The sequence below is a fragment of the Mustela erminea genome, chromosome 7, assembly GCF_009829155.1.
Source record: "Mustela erminea isolate mMusErm1 chromosome 7, mMusErm1.Pri, whole genome shotgun sequence".
Lineage (NCBI taxonomy): Eukaryota > Metazoa > Chordata > Mammalia > Carnivora > Mustelidae > Mustela > Mustela erminea.
Genome location: NC_045620.1, coordinates 29,657,036 through 29,675,148, shown reverse-complemented (window position 1 = coordinate 29,675,148; position 18,113 = coordinate 29,657,036). Strand labels below are relative to the sequence as shown.

Sequence of the window (18,113 nt, the reverse complement as noted above, 5' to 3'; positions counted from 1 at the left end):
TGGAAGTCACAGATGAGGCTTCCAGGAGAGTTCTTGAAACAGGAGCAGACTTGTTGACTGGACCCCTCAGGCTTTAGCCTTCTCTCCCTTCTTCTTGACCAGAACTTGGTGGCCATGTCTGGGCATGGGGGAGCCATTTTGAAAACGGAATCACATGACATCGTGGAGCCACTCTCCCAGCCCCCATCTGCCTCCCACTAGACTCTTCATTGTATGAGAGAAATAATACCTTTAGTTTGTTGAAGCCAGTTTCTCCAAAACATCTGTCATTTGCAGCTAAATACAGTTTCTGATTGTTCCACAATCACTTCCGGGGTGCCAGTGAGCCCTGGGATCACTTAGGATCAGTGTACACAGAGCCCAGGCCTGACAGATACTTTAGAGTGGTGGTCATTTTGTCATTGTTGTTGTTGCTGTTTATTTCCGTACATTCTGCCTGCTTCTGTCCATGTGGAGAGTCGAACTCTTTCCTCGAGTCCAAGGAAGTGTCTCATAAGGTTTTCACAAGCACTTGTGTGTGGCCAGTGTGGGTGAGGGTGTGCCAGGGGCATTGTGTTGATCTGCGGTCCTGCGAAAGTGTTCGGGGAGGAGAAGGCAGAATGGTGGGGGCCGCGTATGAAGTCTTCTGCCCGCTTCCTTCTTTCTCAAGAGCTTGGAGACACTGATGAGTGAAGGGTTAAAGAGTCTCTGAGTCGCTGCGTCTCAAAGCTGATTGAGGCTGTCAGGGGCCGTGAAACCCATGTGGGCCGTGTTGTTGGTACCTTGCTCAGAGACCAATCTAGGCAGGTTGGGTGCCCACCACACCAGGTTGGGTGCTCGGGAGGTTGGGTGCTGACACAGCTCAGAGCTGCCCCCCACTCTAGAAGAAATGCCTGTAAAGTTCTCTGCTCCTGAGGTAGACTGCAGTCATGGGGCAGAGGGACGCTCCTCTGCACTGTTCGTGCTCCTGAGCTCCTTGTGGGATTGGGCTAAAGCTAGATCCCAGCTGAGACCACAGCCTCACCTAGCACACCTTCCCCTGCCTGCTCCTGCCTCCCTCAGAGGTTCCCCTGAGGGCACTCCCTCTCCTAAACCATGGCCTGTGAATTCCTGTCTTGGGCTCAATTTCTGGAGAACCTGACCTTAGACCAAGGCTTCAATGCAGATCACACCCAAGCCCAGGCCTGGGGCTGTCCTGACCAGAACAAGAGCCACTGGCTCTGAGACTCTGTATTTAGCGCTCAGAGCAAACCCACAGACACCACATACGGCGGCAGTCCACCAGCCTTGCAACTGCAGCCAGTAATTGCCTCGGAACCCAGCCCCAATCCGACCTGCTGGGATATGCCCCTGGGCAGCCCGGGCTTCCGGCACAGCTGTGTTCAGGGTTCAAGTGATGGTGCCCCGTTGGCCTATCCATGGCTTCCCTCCGTGGCCACGAAGGCTCTCCCTGCAGGATGCGTTAGAGTGTCATCTGCAGCTGCAGACTGTGGTCTCTCCTTTTAGGGATCTCCGCAGAGAAAGGCTCCTCTCGTTCCCATCATCCACGAACTGAGGCAGGACCTGGGGAGGCCCACTGCGGGTTTTAAGCCTTTTCCAGGCAGCCCGCAAAGATCACACGGAATGGGAAGGGCAGTTCTCCAGAGGAAGAGAAGGAGGCGTGCTGGGCAGGGGGAAGCTCAGAGTCCAGCCTCCTCTCACTTCACGAAGAAGGAATGTTCTTGACTCTCTTCACCTGCATGGGAATGGACACCTGTGTGTGGGCTGGGGAGAAATAGACTGTTTATGTGTGCTGGGAGCTGCAACGTGGAAAGCTGCCCACCATGATGGCGCAGTGGCCCAGATGAATTCCGTATCTTCTAAATGACAGGCCACGTGTGTGAGTGTGTTTAATTCTAGCACTACATTTTTAAAAAGTTGTTTACTTATTTAAGGAATCTCTATACCCCAAGTGGGGCTCAAACTCACAACCCCAAGATCAAGGGTTGTGTGCTCTACCCACCGAGCCAACCAGGCGCTCCCATCACTTCATTTTTCTTACTCCAATAATTAGAGTAAATTATACCTTTTGAAAGATTATGAACATGAAAAAAGAGCAGAACCTTGTAGAAAACAGTGGCCATCTTCCAACAGCAGCTGGCGGTCTCCCTTTGGTAGTTCTCTCCAACTCGGGCTCGGGCTTTAACGAAATGGCGTCGCTTTATCATCAGACAGTGTGTCGTGGGAAGGAGGCTTCCTTGTTGGGAGCAGGGGAAAAGGAACGGTCTCAGGACTCCTGCTGCCTGGCTCTCTAGGAACGGTCTCAGGACTCCTGCTGCCTGGCTCTCTGTTCTTCCCCGACGTGAACATTCCCACGTGGGAGGCTTAGGGCTATTCGGGGTGAGGACCTGGGCAGCTTTGAAGACAGAAGCCAAGAGGAGGGGGGACCAGGCAGGCACCATGATGTACAGAGGCCACCATCTGGCCACCCATGGACCCCCTGACTTTCCAGGGGTTTTGTTACTGGAATGGGCTGAATGGGGGCCCCAAAGCTATGTCCACATCCTAAGCCCTGGAACCCAGGACTGTTACCTTAGATGCCCGCAAAAGAGTAAACATTAACTAATACAGCAAAAGATGTGATTAAGGGGGCTCAGTGGTTTAAGCCTCTGCCTTCAGCTCAGGTCATGATCTCAGGGTCCTGGGATCGAGCCCCACATCGGGCTCTCTGCTCAGCGGGGAGCCTGCTTCCCCCTCTTTCTCTGCCTGCCTCTTTGCCTACTTGTGATCTCTTTCTGTCTATCAAATAAATAAATAAAAATCTTAAAAAAAAAAGATGTGATTAAGAATCTGGACAGGAGGGGCTTGGATTATCTGAGTGGGCCCTAAATGCAGTCACATGCATCCTTATAAGAGAGGCAGGGGGAGACTGGATAGACAATGTGAAGACAGAGCAAAGCTAGGAGAGCCAGCAGCCACCAGAAGTAGAAGGGGCTGGGAATGGGTTCTCCCCAGAGTTCCTGGACGGGCTGGGGACGTGTCAACACTGAGATTCCAGACTTTTGGCCTACAGAACTGTGAGAATGAAATTATGTTTTAAGCCCCCAAGGTTCCCAAAGGTTGGGGAATTTGTTACAGCAGCCCCCAGGAAACCAAGAGTCGTCGGAGTTCATTTTCCATCACTTCTACCTGAAGAGGTCTGCCTTATACACAGTGTTCAATCTGGCCAGACGCCTCAAGGCTGTGGCCCTCGTGACCAGGAATGGCTCCTGTTCTGTTGGTCCACATCTGAGCGTTGGCCTCCGTGTCCTTCCAGATAGCCCACTGGCAGTCTCTCTCGCGTGCCCTCGGGGAGACTGTAGCCCTGGCGTCATCCCCGTGACTGGGCCTCTGTTAGCTGCTGTCGACACTGAGCCTCTAGCTGGCAGGTGACTGGGGGAGGGGGTCAGGCAGAAGGGCAGGTGCTAGAAGCATTCATGGATTTATTGGTGGAAACTTCACGGCTCATGAATGTCCACTCTGGCTTGGGGCCCGTTTTCTAAGTGCAAGGATGATAGGGAATCTGTTTATTGTCCCCGTCCTGCCCTCTCAGCCCCCTGGCTGTCAGGCAGGGCCAAACTCCCATCAGCAGCTCACTTTTAGAGGACGTGTGGACATTGTTAGCTTAGATTTCCAGAGTGGCAGGAGGACGGGGGCCATGTGGGGTTTCAGGAGACATCCCCCAGCTGCACGGCAACTTGCCAATGAGCCCGGCATGTGTGTGACAGGAGACAGAGCCAAGGCCATCCTGCTGGCCCACAGGCCCTGGAAGGCCCGAGTTGAAGAGTGTCTCGGGAAGCTGCTCTGCCAAGAACATGTCACCCCACCCTCAAAAGAGCCTCCAGTCCGAGGCAGACGATCCAGAGAGAACAATTAAGATGAGCATACACCAGAGCAAAATACACAACCTCAGAAGCTGAGCCCTCAAGGGGTCAGGATTAAGCAAACGAGGAAGGGCCTACTGGGTGTGCAAATGGACCCTGAGGTGTGCAAATGGCTGTCCCCAGCTCCCCGTATGGGATGTCAGAACATTGCATATGGTCAGCAGGTCTTCCGGTCTGGTCCTTTTCTTGTGTTGGTGACACAGGATGGGAGAGAATTCCCATCACTAACGTGGGGCAGCAGGGTGGGTCTGCTCATACCCAACTCGCCCGCGTGTGTGGGTGGGGCTGGGGAATCACACACCAGGAAGGACAGTGCCATTGGTGACAGCATTTTCCAAAATGATGACCAGTTCTGGGTGTAGTTCTGAAGAAAAAAATTTGGCCTTCCTCCGATTTACACCATAGCTGCCTTTCTGGAAAACTGGCTCTCATTCTAGCTCTCAGATCCTTGTGTTTGTAATGGGGTTGGGTTCCACACTTAAATAATTAGGAACCGATGTTCTCATCTATACAAAGCAAGATTTTTTTTTTTAAAGATTTTATTTATTTATTTGACAGAGAGAGGGATCACAAGTAGGCAGAGAGGCAGGCAGAGAGAGAGAGGAGGAAGCAGGCTCCCTGCTGAGCAGAGAGCCCGATGCAAGACTCGATCCCAGGACCCTGAGATCACGACCTGAGCCGAAGGCAGCGGCTTAACCCACTGAGCCACCCAGGTGCCCACCTAGCAAGATGTTTTAAAATCGAGTGGGAGGTGGGTCAGTTCTTGGTTGGGTGGGACAGTCGTGGGTGTCACAGAATGACCATCTTCAGGCTCACCCACTAAATCACAGCAGCTCCTCCCCATGCAATGCAATAACCAAATGGCCCCTACCTGTTCCCCAGCTGTCCCAAGATGAGGCACTCAAGAACTATGCCCTACAGGCCTGGGCCCGGCCCAACTCCCAACACTGCTAGGGTAACCCACTTTGTTTTAGCCACTCTGGCCGCTTTGGACCAGCTCAGACCAGCAGGCATGCCCTACCTCTAGGCCTTGGCACCTGCTGCCCCTCCATTTCTGATTGCTCTTGTTCCGAACATCCATGTGCCGGCTCCTACCTCTATTCAGCTGTCACCTGTCAGGATGGCCCTCCCCTGCCCCACTGAGTAAAGGAGCCACCCTTCCCGCATTTTCTGCCCCCCCACATCTTCTGCCCCCTACTGCATCTGTACTTTCACAGAACTTACCATCTGACCTCGTACCCATTACCTGTCTCCCTAACTGCCTTGTAGACTCCATGAGGACAGGGATTTTTGTCTGTTCCGTTCACTGAATTCCCTGGACCTGAAGGACACGCTCATGCAGGAAGGAGGAACACAGCAGATGTGCAGCGATTCGGAACTCCTTTGGGGCCCTGCGTCGTGCGCCCTTAGACACAGCCTGTACAACCATCTCTAGCCTGCGCGTGGTTCTAATGGAGGCTTCCTCAGCAGGCACAGTGTTGGTTGGTTACCTTTTTAAAGGTCAGACTAATGGTTTCTTTGGCAACATCATTCCCTCCAAAACCTATACTTTTTTTTTTTTTTAAGATTTATTTTAGAGAAAGCAAGCAGGGGGAGGGGCAGAGAGGAAAAAAAGAGAGAGAGAGAGAGAGAGAGAGAGAAACAGACTCCTGGCTGAGCACAGAGCCTGACTCGGGCCTCGATCTCACTATCCTGAAATCATAAGCTGAGCTGAAATCAAGAGTCAGATACTTAACTGACTGAGCCATCCAGGAGTCCCCCAAACCTACACTTAAAAAAAAAAAAAAAAAAGACTTCATTTATTTGACAGAGACAGCGAAAGAGGGAACACAAGCAGGAGGAGTGGGAGAGGGAGAAGCAGGCTTGAGTGGGGAGCCCAATGCAGGCCCCCATCCCAGGATCCTGGGGTCATGACCTGAGCGGAAGGCAGATGCTTAACGACTGAGCCATTCAGCCTCCCACCGCCACCCCCCCCACCCTTTTTTATTTATTTCCCAGGCAGGTCTAGGGTCAGTGATGACATTCCTGATTCTTTCCTGGACGCCATTCTGAAATTGGCTTTATAGCTTTGCTTCCTTCTGGTCTCTCCCTCAAGATGCTGGCTTTGAGGTTCTGAGTCCCAGGCAGGAAGACCACACCCTTCACCTTCTTCTCACCCTGGGAGGCCAGGGCTTATTGGATCTTGGTGGATCGTGAGCGCCTCTTAGTGTTTGGAGACCAGAAGCAAGAGGAGTTGGCTTTTTCCAGCCCTGCGGGACCCTGGATTTCAGGACCCTCTATCCCTTTCCCTTCAGCTTGTAAAGTGGCTAATTCCTTCTGGAAGTCAACTCCTCCTTGTGGCGCCTTGCCGAGAACAGCCGATAATGATCAATGCATGCCACATTCTGGGGTTTTTTCTTTTCTTTTCCTTTCTTTCTTTCTTTTCTTTTCTTTTCTTCTTTTTTTTTTTTAATCTTTTTAGACTTTCTTCCCTCTCAGTTAAAAAGTCAGCAGACACATAGGTTGCTTTCCAAGTTGTCGAGCTGGAACAGCCTACCAGATGTTTTGCCCCTGCCTGTCAGGGATCCCAGCTGCTCTGCTGCTGCCATCTGTTTGCTCCCTGCCTGCCACCTGGCCACAACCGAGGGCAAAGCCCTGCGTTGTAGGTTTCCGTGATGGTTGCGCGGAGCTTCAGGGCACCAATCTGTATAGCGGGAGTAAGAAAAGCCACTTGTTGTAACAAAGCCCCAAATCTCAGTGAGTCGATTAGAGTAGAAGTTTCCTTTCAGTGCTGCAAAGATCGGCATACAGCTCTTGCTGAGCGGGTGACTTACCTCTAATTGGTGACTCAGGGACCCACAGGCTTTCCAACCTCTTTGGCACCTGACCTCCAGGGAGCCCCCTGTGGGAGCACTGCATGGGCCAAGTTTGGAACTGGTGTCCATCACTTCTTCCAACATTTCTTTAGCCACAGCTCACTTTATGGCCCCCCACCTAACCTGTGGGTTCAACGGCAAATTCTTTTCTTTTTTTAAATTTTTATTAACATATAATGTATTATTTGCTCCAGGGGTACAGGTCTGTGAATCATCAGGCTTACACACTTCACAGCACTCACCATAGCACATGCCCTCCCCAATGTCCATAACCCAGTCACCCTATCCCTGCCTGTCCCTGGTTAGGGATCCAGCCACCATATCCCTGAGTTTGTTTTTTGAGATTAAGAGTCTCCTATGGTTTGTCTCCCTCCTGATCCCATCTTGTTTCATTTTTTCCCTCCCTACCCCCTACAACTCTCCGCCCTGCTTCTCAAATTCCTCATGTCAGGGAAATCATATGATAATTGTCTTTCGCTCAGTGTAACGCCCTCTGGTTCCATCCACATCATTGCAAATGGCAAGATTTCATTTCTTTTGATGGCTGCATAGCATTCCATTGTGTGTGTATATATATATATACACATACACACCCCACATCTTCTTTATCCATTCATCTGTTGATGGACATCTAGGTTCTTTCCATAGTTTGGCTATCGTGGACATTGCTGCTATAAATATTCCCAATGGCAAATTCTAACAGGTTTGGTGAACACAGGGCTTTGTCTCTGCTACAAGCCACACACCCACAGATCTTCATCCTGTCCTAAGCAATTGGTGGTTCCCATGGCCCTTCCCCCTGAACAGTTTCATGGTCTTCTCCACCCTAGCAGTGGCCACCAGTCCAACCATTTACCTCCCCAGCCCAATCCCATGCGCTGGTGGGCCAGAGGGACTTAATGCCTCAATCTCCCTCCCCTACAGGAACCACAGCATTTCCTTGTGTTTCCTCTTCAGTTCTCAACTCCTCTTAAGCTGATCTTCCTTCTAGGACTCCTGCCCTCCATACCAGGGTGCCCAAGTGCACTGTTCTGACCCTGTTCCACGCACAGGAGCTGCACCCCCGGACACAGCTCTCTGGGTGGGAAGAACATCGGAAACATCCCAGGACACGCCATGGCTGTGGAGTACTTGACCTGTCAGCACACCTGAGATTGAGCAGTCTGGAAAACCTAAACATTCAGGAACCTGTGAGAGAACGAGAAAGTCAAAAACCAAGGGCAGCTGCGGTGGCTTGGGCCTCGGCCTGGACTGTTCCCCACCCCTGTCGGACCCTACTCCGGGAACCCTCCCCACACCAGGGCAGAGCTGCTCTTACACGGCTCTCTCTCCCCAGCACAGTCATTTCAAGGGCAACACTGGCTACAGTGGGGACACTGGGAGTCTGCTCACAGGCTGCGCAGGGCTCCCTGTACCCCTGACCCTAAAAGGTAGCCAAGGGGCCCACCCTGCTGGTTTTATACCTTGACCGTCACTGAATGCCAAGGGCTTCCTCTTAGACAGTCTGAAAACTGGTGACCATTTTAAGCATTTCCCCCCCTTTTGTAAGGTTCTAATGATCAAACTGTAAAAATAAAGGAAGAGAAAGCAAAACAAAAAATCAAAATTCAACGCTCGGAGCAAAAACCACATTTTTACCAGATCTACTTTTATTTCAGAAGGAAGTTTGTATTATAGTATTTACTTTTGTTTATATACAAGTTCTTCACATTTGTGTTTAAAATGCACAGACCTCCCTTAATTCTCTTGTTCCTGCTTAAATTAGCTGTTATTTTACAATACAAAAAATACCAAAAAATTGCAGTCCTAAATGTATGTATAACACCCACAGTCCCCAGCAATGAAATAGTTTACAATACTTACTCCATATTTACATGAGTGCAAGAGATGCTAAATTATACATATTAACAAACTAAGCTTGAATCCAAACCAAAAGTAAAAACAAAAACAAAAACCGTAAATACCTATAAAACAAAAACATTTCCAGAGCCAGAATTAATTCAACGAAACAGGCTTCACTAGTGTTTAGAATGTTTTGTGCACAAATTTCAGTTACTGAAAGTCAATTCCATTATTGCCTTTGAAAGAGAAGGCGCCAGTTCTCTCCACTCCAGACCACCTCCCTGCAGGTAAGGGTGTTTAGGAGTTTGGATGATTCCGGGGAAATGTCTCTTGGCAGGCCTGCCGTCACGGTGATTTTTATGATTGGAGCCAAGTTTGGTAAATTGGGCTCACATTTCAGACTGAGAACCGGCGCTTGGCCCGAGGACAGAACTTCTGCCTTCCTGGGTCTGTCCTCAGGGCGGCCAATGCTCACAGAAACCACCAAGAGAAAAGTTCTCCTGGGATGAGAGGCGCCGAGTTGGGTTTTGCTGTCATTCCAAAGAGCTTTCCATCTTGGTCACTGCCCTTCGCGTTAGCTTAGGTTGTTAGTAAGTGCTTAGTGAGTATTCATTGAGGGTGTGGATGGTTGAAAGAAACTAAAGGATCCAGGGTGTTCTCGAAAAATGATCCCAGCACCCAAGGAAGTGAACCCCCAACCGCTCCCCAGATACACTCCGTTGAACCGAAGGAGCGAGGTGCACTGAAAAGGTCCCGTGTCTGTTTTCTTCTTGTAAGCTCGCCCCAGACCTCCCAGTGAGTATCCCATCGGGAGCTTCAGGCCCGATGTTCTGCTGTTTCCTGCCCAGGGCGGTTCTCCCTCCAGGTTGGCTCGGGGAGTACCTATGGTTTGCCTTCTCGCTACATCTCCTCCCATCTCTTAGAGGTGATCTCACAGGGAGCGCAGACTTCTCCGCAGACTCTAAGAGGACGAGTGGGAGATGGCCAGGCGGCCAGGCTGGGCGCACTTCTCCGGGAGGAAATGGGAGCTCTCCATCAGTGAACTAGCCACCCTCCTCCCACCCCCGGTTTTCAGCACTGGGAATCACCCTCCTAGGAAACGGTCGTTCAAATTGTGGACCTAATGGAACAAAAGGCAGCCTGGAAAATCCCTTTCTAGAAAATCTGATAGGGTCGTTGAACTGAGAGACTAAGAGAAACGCTTCTCAGGACAAGACTGGTCATCCCTGGCCAGACACAGCACCAAGAGGCTAACAGATTCATGACTCCCTTGCAGAGCCAGCAGCAGTTGACAGCAACAGGCCCACCGCCTTTGATGCTCCTCACATAATGCTGTTTAAATGGGCTCCAGGCCTGATTTCTCCTTTGTGTACGGACAGACGACTTCTGTTTTAGAATCAACCGATTCGTACCAGATGCATCTGGACACGCTAGCATGTTGGGGATGCCTTTTTTCCCCCCACCTGGTTTTGTTATCAATGTATCAGGGCCCAACGAGAGGACTTCTTCAGACCTGGATATCGGTATGTGGCACAAAAACATATCAGGTAAAACTCAGACACCGTTACATTTAATAAAAATAACATTAACATAGTTTTCTGTTTTATGTACACTCTGAAAATCTGAACATTCTGGACACTACTGTATAATTATGTACAAGTGCAACATCAATGTTTTCATGACTATTTTAACTTATATACAGGCTCTCCTGTGACACGCAGCCGTCTCTCTGAAGTTCCAGATGATTCCCTCTGGGTAACTGGCTCCTAAGCCGAGGGCCTCCTTCTCCTGCCACTCCCTTCCTCTGGCCTGAGCCCCGAGGAAGCTGTTTGCCATTGGCTGCAGAGGATAAGCAGGTGGATTCAGCTGTTTCTCCACTGTTGGAGCATAAGTAAACATCACTTGCTCCTTTTTCCTTCCTTTTTAAAAATAAACTATCTTTTAGGAAAAAAATAACAACAAACCAGGTGGCTATGGGACACGGTGCATGTTATTTCAAGGCCTGGGAACCCATGGGGAAGAGACTTCTTTGGCCAAAGAAATACTGGTCCTTTGCACAAACAAGGATTTTTCCTTGTGGGCGTTCCTTCTCCAGCGGCCTCCCTCTCTCTGCCAAGAGGCCTCATGGCAATTACAGGGGGAAGGCGCCAGTCTGCGACAGGCTCTCTATGGGTGCCGTGATGTGGAGCAGGGGTGTGGGAAGCTTGGAAGAGAAGGGGTCTTATCTAGAATTGTCTGCTCTTTGCCAATGATGTGTAAAAGCAGCTTTTTGAGAGGAGAGTCTCCAAGTAGAGGTGTTTTGTGCATCAGATAGTGTTTTAGGGTTCAACTTCCATGGAAACATCTTTCCAGGAAACTCTTCATGGGTGAGGGGTTGGTGCTGGGAAAGAGACAGCACTCCTACTCTAGGCACTGCATTTAAAGGTGAAATGCTGCAGTCTTTGCTCTTTCGAGGTATTAATTTCTCCAAACTCACAAACGAGCGTGGTCATCTAGAGATCCATCCCTATGGGATAATGCCAGAGAACCCAAGTTTTGAAGCGAAAGGGAGACCTGGGGAGGTTGCCGCATAATGCCAGAATCCAGAGCACCATACACAGGGACCCCACAACCCGCAGGCAGCGGGCTGCGGAGAAGAGCAAGACCGCCCTGCCCGACTTCAGTGTGGTCACTTTCCACATGGCATGGTTATTCCGCCTCATCCATTTTCTCCATGTGCTTTTCATCCTTCTTGGTGGTCACTGCCCTGCCCACAGCCAGCACCCAGGGCTGGGAAGGTGGATGCGGGTGCCAAGCTGAGCCTCTCCTGGAGGAGAGCGGGCAAACCAAACCGTTCCAGGTCCTTGTCCAGGCTCTGGCCATGCAGTTCCACCCGCAGCCTGAGGATGACCCAGCAACTCAGGGCAGGCTACAGGGCACACTGCTGCTCTGATGCAGGGATCCCAAGCGCTGGCATGCTCTTTTCTGCCCAAGAGAGACACGTGACATGGACGAGTCCCTTCCTCAGTGGTGTCCTGGCAGGAGCGGCCAGAAGGACTGGAGCCAATGTCAGGCCTAGAGTGGGGGGGCGGGGGGCAGGGGGCACAAGAGGACCACACCTTATTTAGTGCTCGTGTCTTTTGACAGCAACATCAGCAGGAGCTTTCACAGTTTGGTCATTTCTGCTTTCCTCTCAGTCCCTGCTGCTAGGTTAAACGTTCCCTGGGGTGAGAAAATTCTTTCCTGGCTGCAAATTAGATTTTAGAAAAAGAGCAGATTGCCAATGGTAGCTATTTAAATTTTGTAAGAATGCAGGAATGCAATTATGGAAAAACTTAGGCTTACTAACTCTCCAATTGCTAGATCTATTTCAAGTCTAGGCACTTAGTGTGTGTGTGTAAGTGTGTGTGTGTGAGTGAGAAAAAGAGAGAGAGAGACAAGAGAGAGGGAGAGAGAGAGACAGAGGGAGAGGATTTCAAATGGATTAAGACTAAATTAAGTTGCTATAGAAAACTACCTATTACATCAGTTTACATTCTAGGTAACACTGCTGACCTTGACATTTAAAATAGCCCCCTTCTATCTTTGTTTGATATGATTCAAAAGAGATGGACCATTGTGAATTCTCAACTAGAAAAAAGCTACTCCCTGCAAGAGAGAGATCTGCCTACGTCGTGCGAGAATAAGAAGCACATCTTTTAAAAAAGATAGCAGGCTTCAGATGAGAACAAATTCATTCATCTGACTAGTTTTTAAAAGACCATGTTCAAGAACGACTGGTGGTGAATGTCTACTTGTAAACACTACATCTTTTGTTTTTTTTTGCAAGTTGAGACGGCCCCAAGAACAGTTTTCCGCAAGTGAACCTGAGTGTCGCTCCCAGCTCTCTCACTGGCTCTGCCCCGGCCTCCTCCAGCAACAACTGGATCCCCCCTGGACCTGCTATTCAATCCATTATTTCCTATGCAAAAGTAAAAGGTTAGATGCTGGAGCACAGATGGGAGAAACCGGCAAAGAAAGCTTGTGAACATGCAGAGGAGTCGGATGTGTCGAGGGTTTCCAGTCTTCGGCCCACTCCACGCAGCGTCTCCCCGCCTGCCCCCTCCCTGCAGACGGCGCCGGCACGCCGCCCCCCCAGGCTCGCTCACGGAGAGTCCCCAGCCCAGCCTCAGATGCAGGTCCCGGGCTGCGCGGGGGGCTGCTGCTTCCGGTTTCTCACGGCTCCTGACTTCTCTTTGTACACTATTGGCATCTGCTGAGAAATGTCCACCAGGGCGCTGGCCACCGCGAGACCTGGGGGGAGCCATGGGGAACACATGGTGAGGAGCAGTTTGCTTTGTTTTTAAACATAATTTCAGAAGACAGTTTTTTGTTTTTTTGTTTTTTTACATTCCTGGGGTGCAATGAGCAAATAAATAAGTACAGAGGGAAAAAAACCTTCCCTCGTTCCACACTGTGCTTCCCTCCACCCCGCACTGCTTTCAATAGTTTTTATATATTCTTTCAGGGTTTACTGATGCAAACACAAATGCATATACTTCCCCCCCATCCCCCGACTTTTTACACAACAGATGTAGCTTGCTGTTCAGCAGATCAACGAAGCAAAGAGCTCTGCCGGGCAGTTGGAGCACTAAGACAAGAATACAGTCACGCTCTAAGTGCTACATTTTTCCTTCAGGCCTCCAGAAGGGTGCCAAGAGAAAGCAGCACTCTATCAGTAAATTCGGATTCATTCCACATCACACAGCCAGCACTAGTTATTTTCGTTATCTATCCTGTGGCACAGGTTAGGACAGACTCTGGGGCCAGAGTCTGGAATACCTAAGGATCTTTAACCATCCCATGCCTCAGTTTCTTCATTTGTAAAATGGGGACAATAATGTACAAGGCATGTGTGAGGAGTCACTGAGTGAACCCACGAGAACATGTGAGAATGGTACCTGGCTCGTCACCTCACCGCCTCCACCACCTTTGCTTTAGGGACTAGTTGTTCCATTCTTCATTTTGTACTAGGAACTGATTCACCTGATGTTCGGTGGGGAAGGCACAGGTGTGGAGAGCTGGATTCTCAATGCATGGGAACCAGCCAGTGGAGGCTCAGAGCCCTGCTGAAGTTCTCAGAGGCCATGTTAGGGCCGCCTGTTACTTCACCTATAAAATGGAGGAATTGGGGGCAGTGGGGATAGATTTTATGTAAAGTGCCTGGTGTGCAGTGGGGAATCCACTGTTCGGAGACACTGTTTTGAGCAAAGGCAGAGCCAGGTGCTCTGGGAGTCCAGAGGAAGGACCATCTAAAATAGGGGGTAGAGAAGAAACCATCTAAAATGGGGGGGGGGTGTCTTACTTGGGAAGAATCTCAAGCAGTGAATAGGCCTTCATCAGGAATTGAGGGAGATGGGCTGGGCAGGAAAGGCCACAGTATGGCAAGCCTGTCACTTCCCTACTCTAGCCAGGGCCTTGCTCTCAGGGAGCAGGGGCCAAGTTTGCTGAGCTGGGAAGTGACAGGAGACAATGCTCCAGAGTTCAGGTCAATGCGTCATTCTGACCTTGACATGGGTAAGGCTGATTTAGGAGCTGAACTCATATTCCTAGGTGAGAGCAAATCAAGCAGTTCCCCTATGAAATGAAGACAATAAAGCCTGGCCTGGCTGAGCCTAAAGGTCTCGCTCCTGAGGACCCAGAAACCATTTCAAGAGCTCAGCCGGAGGATGCTTTGGATCTGAGGGCTGCACTTGCTGTGGAGCTCTGGGCTGGGCAAGGATTCTAGGACATACTTTATCACAGACACGAGGCTTTCTCTGACTAAGGCAACCCTGACCCTCAAAATCATTTCAACTGAAAGCTGTCTAAAACGTATGGTGCATCTTGTCTGAGGCATCCCTCAGAGTATTCCACAATGAATCAGGATATTTCCAAAACTGTATTCCATATCTCCTTAGCCTTTGATAAGAGGATGTCTATTGAAATCATGATCTGTGTACTTGATGGAATTGCATAAAAGAAACTGGTAAAAACGTGGGGCAGTAAAGTATTAAAATATTTATGATAGTTACATGAAAAAAGAAGAATAAAAATGAGATCTATACAATTATTTCAACAAAGCTGGCCAGGGCTGGAAAGGAAAGAGAACAATGAACACTGGTGAATTGTGAGTACATTTCTAAGACTTCGTATAGGTTGTTAAAACTGCTGTTTGTGCCTTCTGTCTAAAACAGAGTGAAAGATGAAAGAAATGGAGCAGCGCTAGAAATACCAAGTTGAGGGTGGCCAGCTTGGAGGAGCTAGCTGGGGCCACTAGAGTAGGTAAGGCGACTGTGGATGAGCATATGGCTGGAGGGCAGAAGGCCTCCAGTCAGGGCTGAGCAAGGGAGAAAAGCCAGAGCCAGCAAAAGGGCAGCAAGGGAAGGTGTGGCCGGGAGCGTCACCACCACTGGGAGGCGGAGGGAGCGGGGTGCTCCCCGCTCATCCCTGGGAAGGAACCATGACCTCAGGGCAGACAGTGCAGGGAACACCAGGGACAATGGGATCATCTCCCCGGATCCTCACAATGACGGGAGGTAGGCACAGGCCTCCGGAACACCCATGTTCCTGTCCTGTTTGTCACCGGCCCTCATCTACTCACCTGACTGCCCAGGAGGAGGGATTCCACCAAGGCCTCGAGGGAGCCTCACGAACACAGAGAGGACAGCAGCTCTGTTGCCAAAACACGGCTCCAGGGCAATGGGTTTGGGAACAGTCTGGTGGGAGATAACAAAGAACTACCTAAACTGGGGTTTCTCACATGTTAATGATGCAGCCTTCATTTCTGAATTTTTTTTTCATTTTTAATAAAAATTTAAATTCAATTAATTAACATATAATGTATTATTGGCCTCTGAGGTAGAGGTCAGTGATTCATCTGTCTTTTACCAGTCTTATATAAAACCCAGTGCTCACTACATGTCCATCACCCAGCTACCCCATCCCCCTTGTGATTTTTGAAGATGCCCTCTATTAGTTTCTATTGCTGTGTAATCTTGGTTGCTTACAGCAGCACTTATTTTTTTTTATAGCTTTTAAAATCTTTTTATGAACATATAATGTATTATTAGCCCCAGGGGTACAGGTCTGTGAATTGCCAGGTTTACACACTTCACAGCGCTCACCACAGCACACACCCTCCCCAATGTCCATGACCCCACGACCCTCCCCCTGGCAACCCTCAGTTTGTTTTATGAGATTAAGTGTCTCTTATGGTTTCTCTTCCTCCCGATCCCATCTTGTTTCATTTATTCTTTTCCTGCCCCCCAAGTCCACTTCCTCATATCAGGGAGATCATAGGAGAGTTGTCTTTTTCTGATTGACTTATTTTGCTAAGCATAATACCCTCCAGTTCCATCTGTGTCGTCACAAACGGCAAGATTTCATTTCTTTTGATGGTTGCAGAGTATTCCATTGTGTATATATACCACATCCTCTTTATCCATTCATCTGTTGATGGACATCCAGGTTCCTTCTATAGTTTGGCTATTGTGGACATTGTAGCAGCACTTATTTATTGTCTAGCTCGGCTGGGCAGGTCAGAAGTCCAGAAGAGCTCCGTAGAGTTCCTGCTTATAGATATAGATCTGTTCATCCCTTCCATCAGTTCTGGGAAATTCTCAGCTCTTATCTCTCAAAGGTCTCCAGGATCTCAGCTCTTATCTTCACAGGCAGAAGTCAAGTTAGCATCTGGGCTGGCTCTTTTCTGCAGGCTCTAGGGAAGGATCTGTTCAAAGCTCTTTCAGGTGCCTTCAGGTGGCCAGCAGAATCCAATTCCTTGCAACTGTAGTTCTGAGGTTCCCACTTCCTTGCTGCAAGGGGCCACTCTCTTCCAGAGGCTTCCTCCCACAGTCCCTCCAGCTTCAAATCAGTGCTGGTGTGCCAAGTCCTCTGCATGTTTCCTCTTCTGCCACCACACAGAGAAAAGCCCCTCAGTGTCTTAAGGTCTCAGCTACCTTGGAATTTGTATGACTTCTGCCCAATCCCTTCAGAGCAGCACTTAGAATAGTGATGGACTGAAAAACCATGAGTGGGGAATCGTGGTGGCCATCTTTAGAACTCTGTTTCCATACCCCCAAATGTGTCATTCATTTCTTTCAATTTGGTTGAGAAAATGACTTCTGGAACCGCTGTGGCTGCAGCACAGGGAAGGATGGGGGAGGTGAGAGGACAGTGGTTTAGATCAGTGCGGTGACAGCAGCGCAGGGGTGTGCAGGGGTGGAAGACAGAACCAAAGACATGTGCTGATGGACTGACTGTCCCATGAGAATGAGAGCAAGCACGGACCAAGCACAACTCCAGGAGTTTGGCCTGGAGCGGCTCAGATGATGTACGGAGTAGGGGGCGATATGCCAAGGAGAGGTACTGGGGGGATAATATCCACAGCTCAGCTTTGGATAGGTCAGCTCTGAGACTGCTGCTAAGACAAGTGGGGACGCCGAGTAAGCAACCAACTGGATACAGGAGTTGGTGGCTCCCAGGAGAGCTCTGAGATCATGGTGTTAAGATGAACCCATGATGGAAAAGATCACTGCTGTGGTCTGAATGTGTCCTTCTAAAATCCGTATGTTAAATCTTAATGCCTAATACAATATTTGGAGGTAGGGCCTCTGAGAGGTGATTGGAGTCCTCATTAGAGGGGCTCCAGAGAGCTCCCTAGCCCCTTCCACCACGTAAAGTCAGAGTGAGAAGGCACCATCTACGAACCAGGAAGGGGGCTCTCACCAGACACTGAATCTGCCAGCACCTTGATCCTGGACTTCCTAGCCTTGAAGATTCTGAGAAATTTCTGTCATTTCTAGGACACCCAGTCTCTGCTGCTTTGTATGCAGCTCAAAAAGACTAAGATGGACATCAAAGGAGTGAGCGTAGAAGGCGTGAGAGGAGGCCCAAAGACCGAGGCGGACCTGCACCGCTCTTAGAGGTGTGGGGAAATGGAGAGCGTTGAATAGAGAACACTGAGCCAGAGCAGCCAGAAGGTGAGAGTGTATGTGTCCTGGAAAGAGAGTCAGTACAGCATTTGATGGAGTAACCAACTGGGTCATAGGCGGTTGACATATGATGTATGGTGCCTCTCAGTACTTGCAATTTGTCTATTTTTTTTTAATCCCACAAATTGTTATTTTATCATATTTGCTTAGATGTGTATATGCTTACCATTTCATTTTCTCACTCTTCCTTCTTATTCCTCAGTCCATCCTTCTGGGTAGTTTAACTTTCTCCCAGCACATCCTGAAGACATTTCTTTTGTACAAGTCTGTGGTGGTCAACTCTGCTTTCCTTCTCATCAGAAGAAATCTTCCTTCTGTCCTCATTCTTGGAAGGTGGTTTCAGGGGCACGCTATCCTAGACTGGCAGTTCTCCTCCTGATGTCATTTGGAGACATTCTTCCACACTCGCTTGGCTTCTGGTCTTACTAATGAGAAGTCAGCTTTGCTCTGTCATTTCCTTTTGGTGATCTTTTCTCCCCACCCCCCCAAGTTATTTTTTAATATAATAAATCAGATAACATATACCATCTTAACCCCTTTTATTT

At 49.4% G+C, this 18,113-nt stretch overlaps 1 protein-coding gene across 2 annotated transcripts in view; it reads right to left on the bottom strand.

Annotated features, from left to right (window-relative positions):
* Positions 1-8,367: 8,367 nt before the first annotated feature.
* The window catches only part of ATRN (attractin), a 148,365-nt gene continuing 138,619 nt past the window's right edge, over positions 8,368-18,113 (bottom strand). Inside the window, exons 28-29 of one of the 2 annotated variants that reach the window (XM_032351276.1) lie at positions 15,176-15,294; positions 8,368-12,850 (exon numbers count right to left, since the gene is read on the bottom strand). In XM_032351276.1, coding sequence (XP_032207167.1) covers positions 12,361-12,850; positions 15,176-15,294 — 609 coding nt within the window. In that variant the 3' untranslated portion in view covers positions 8,368-12,360. The remainder of the gene's footprint in view (positions 12,851-15,175; positions 15,295-18,113) is intronic. The other variant, XM_032351274.1, reaches the window with a different exon arrangement.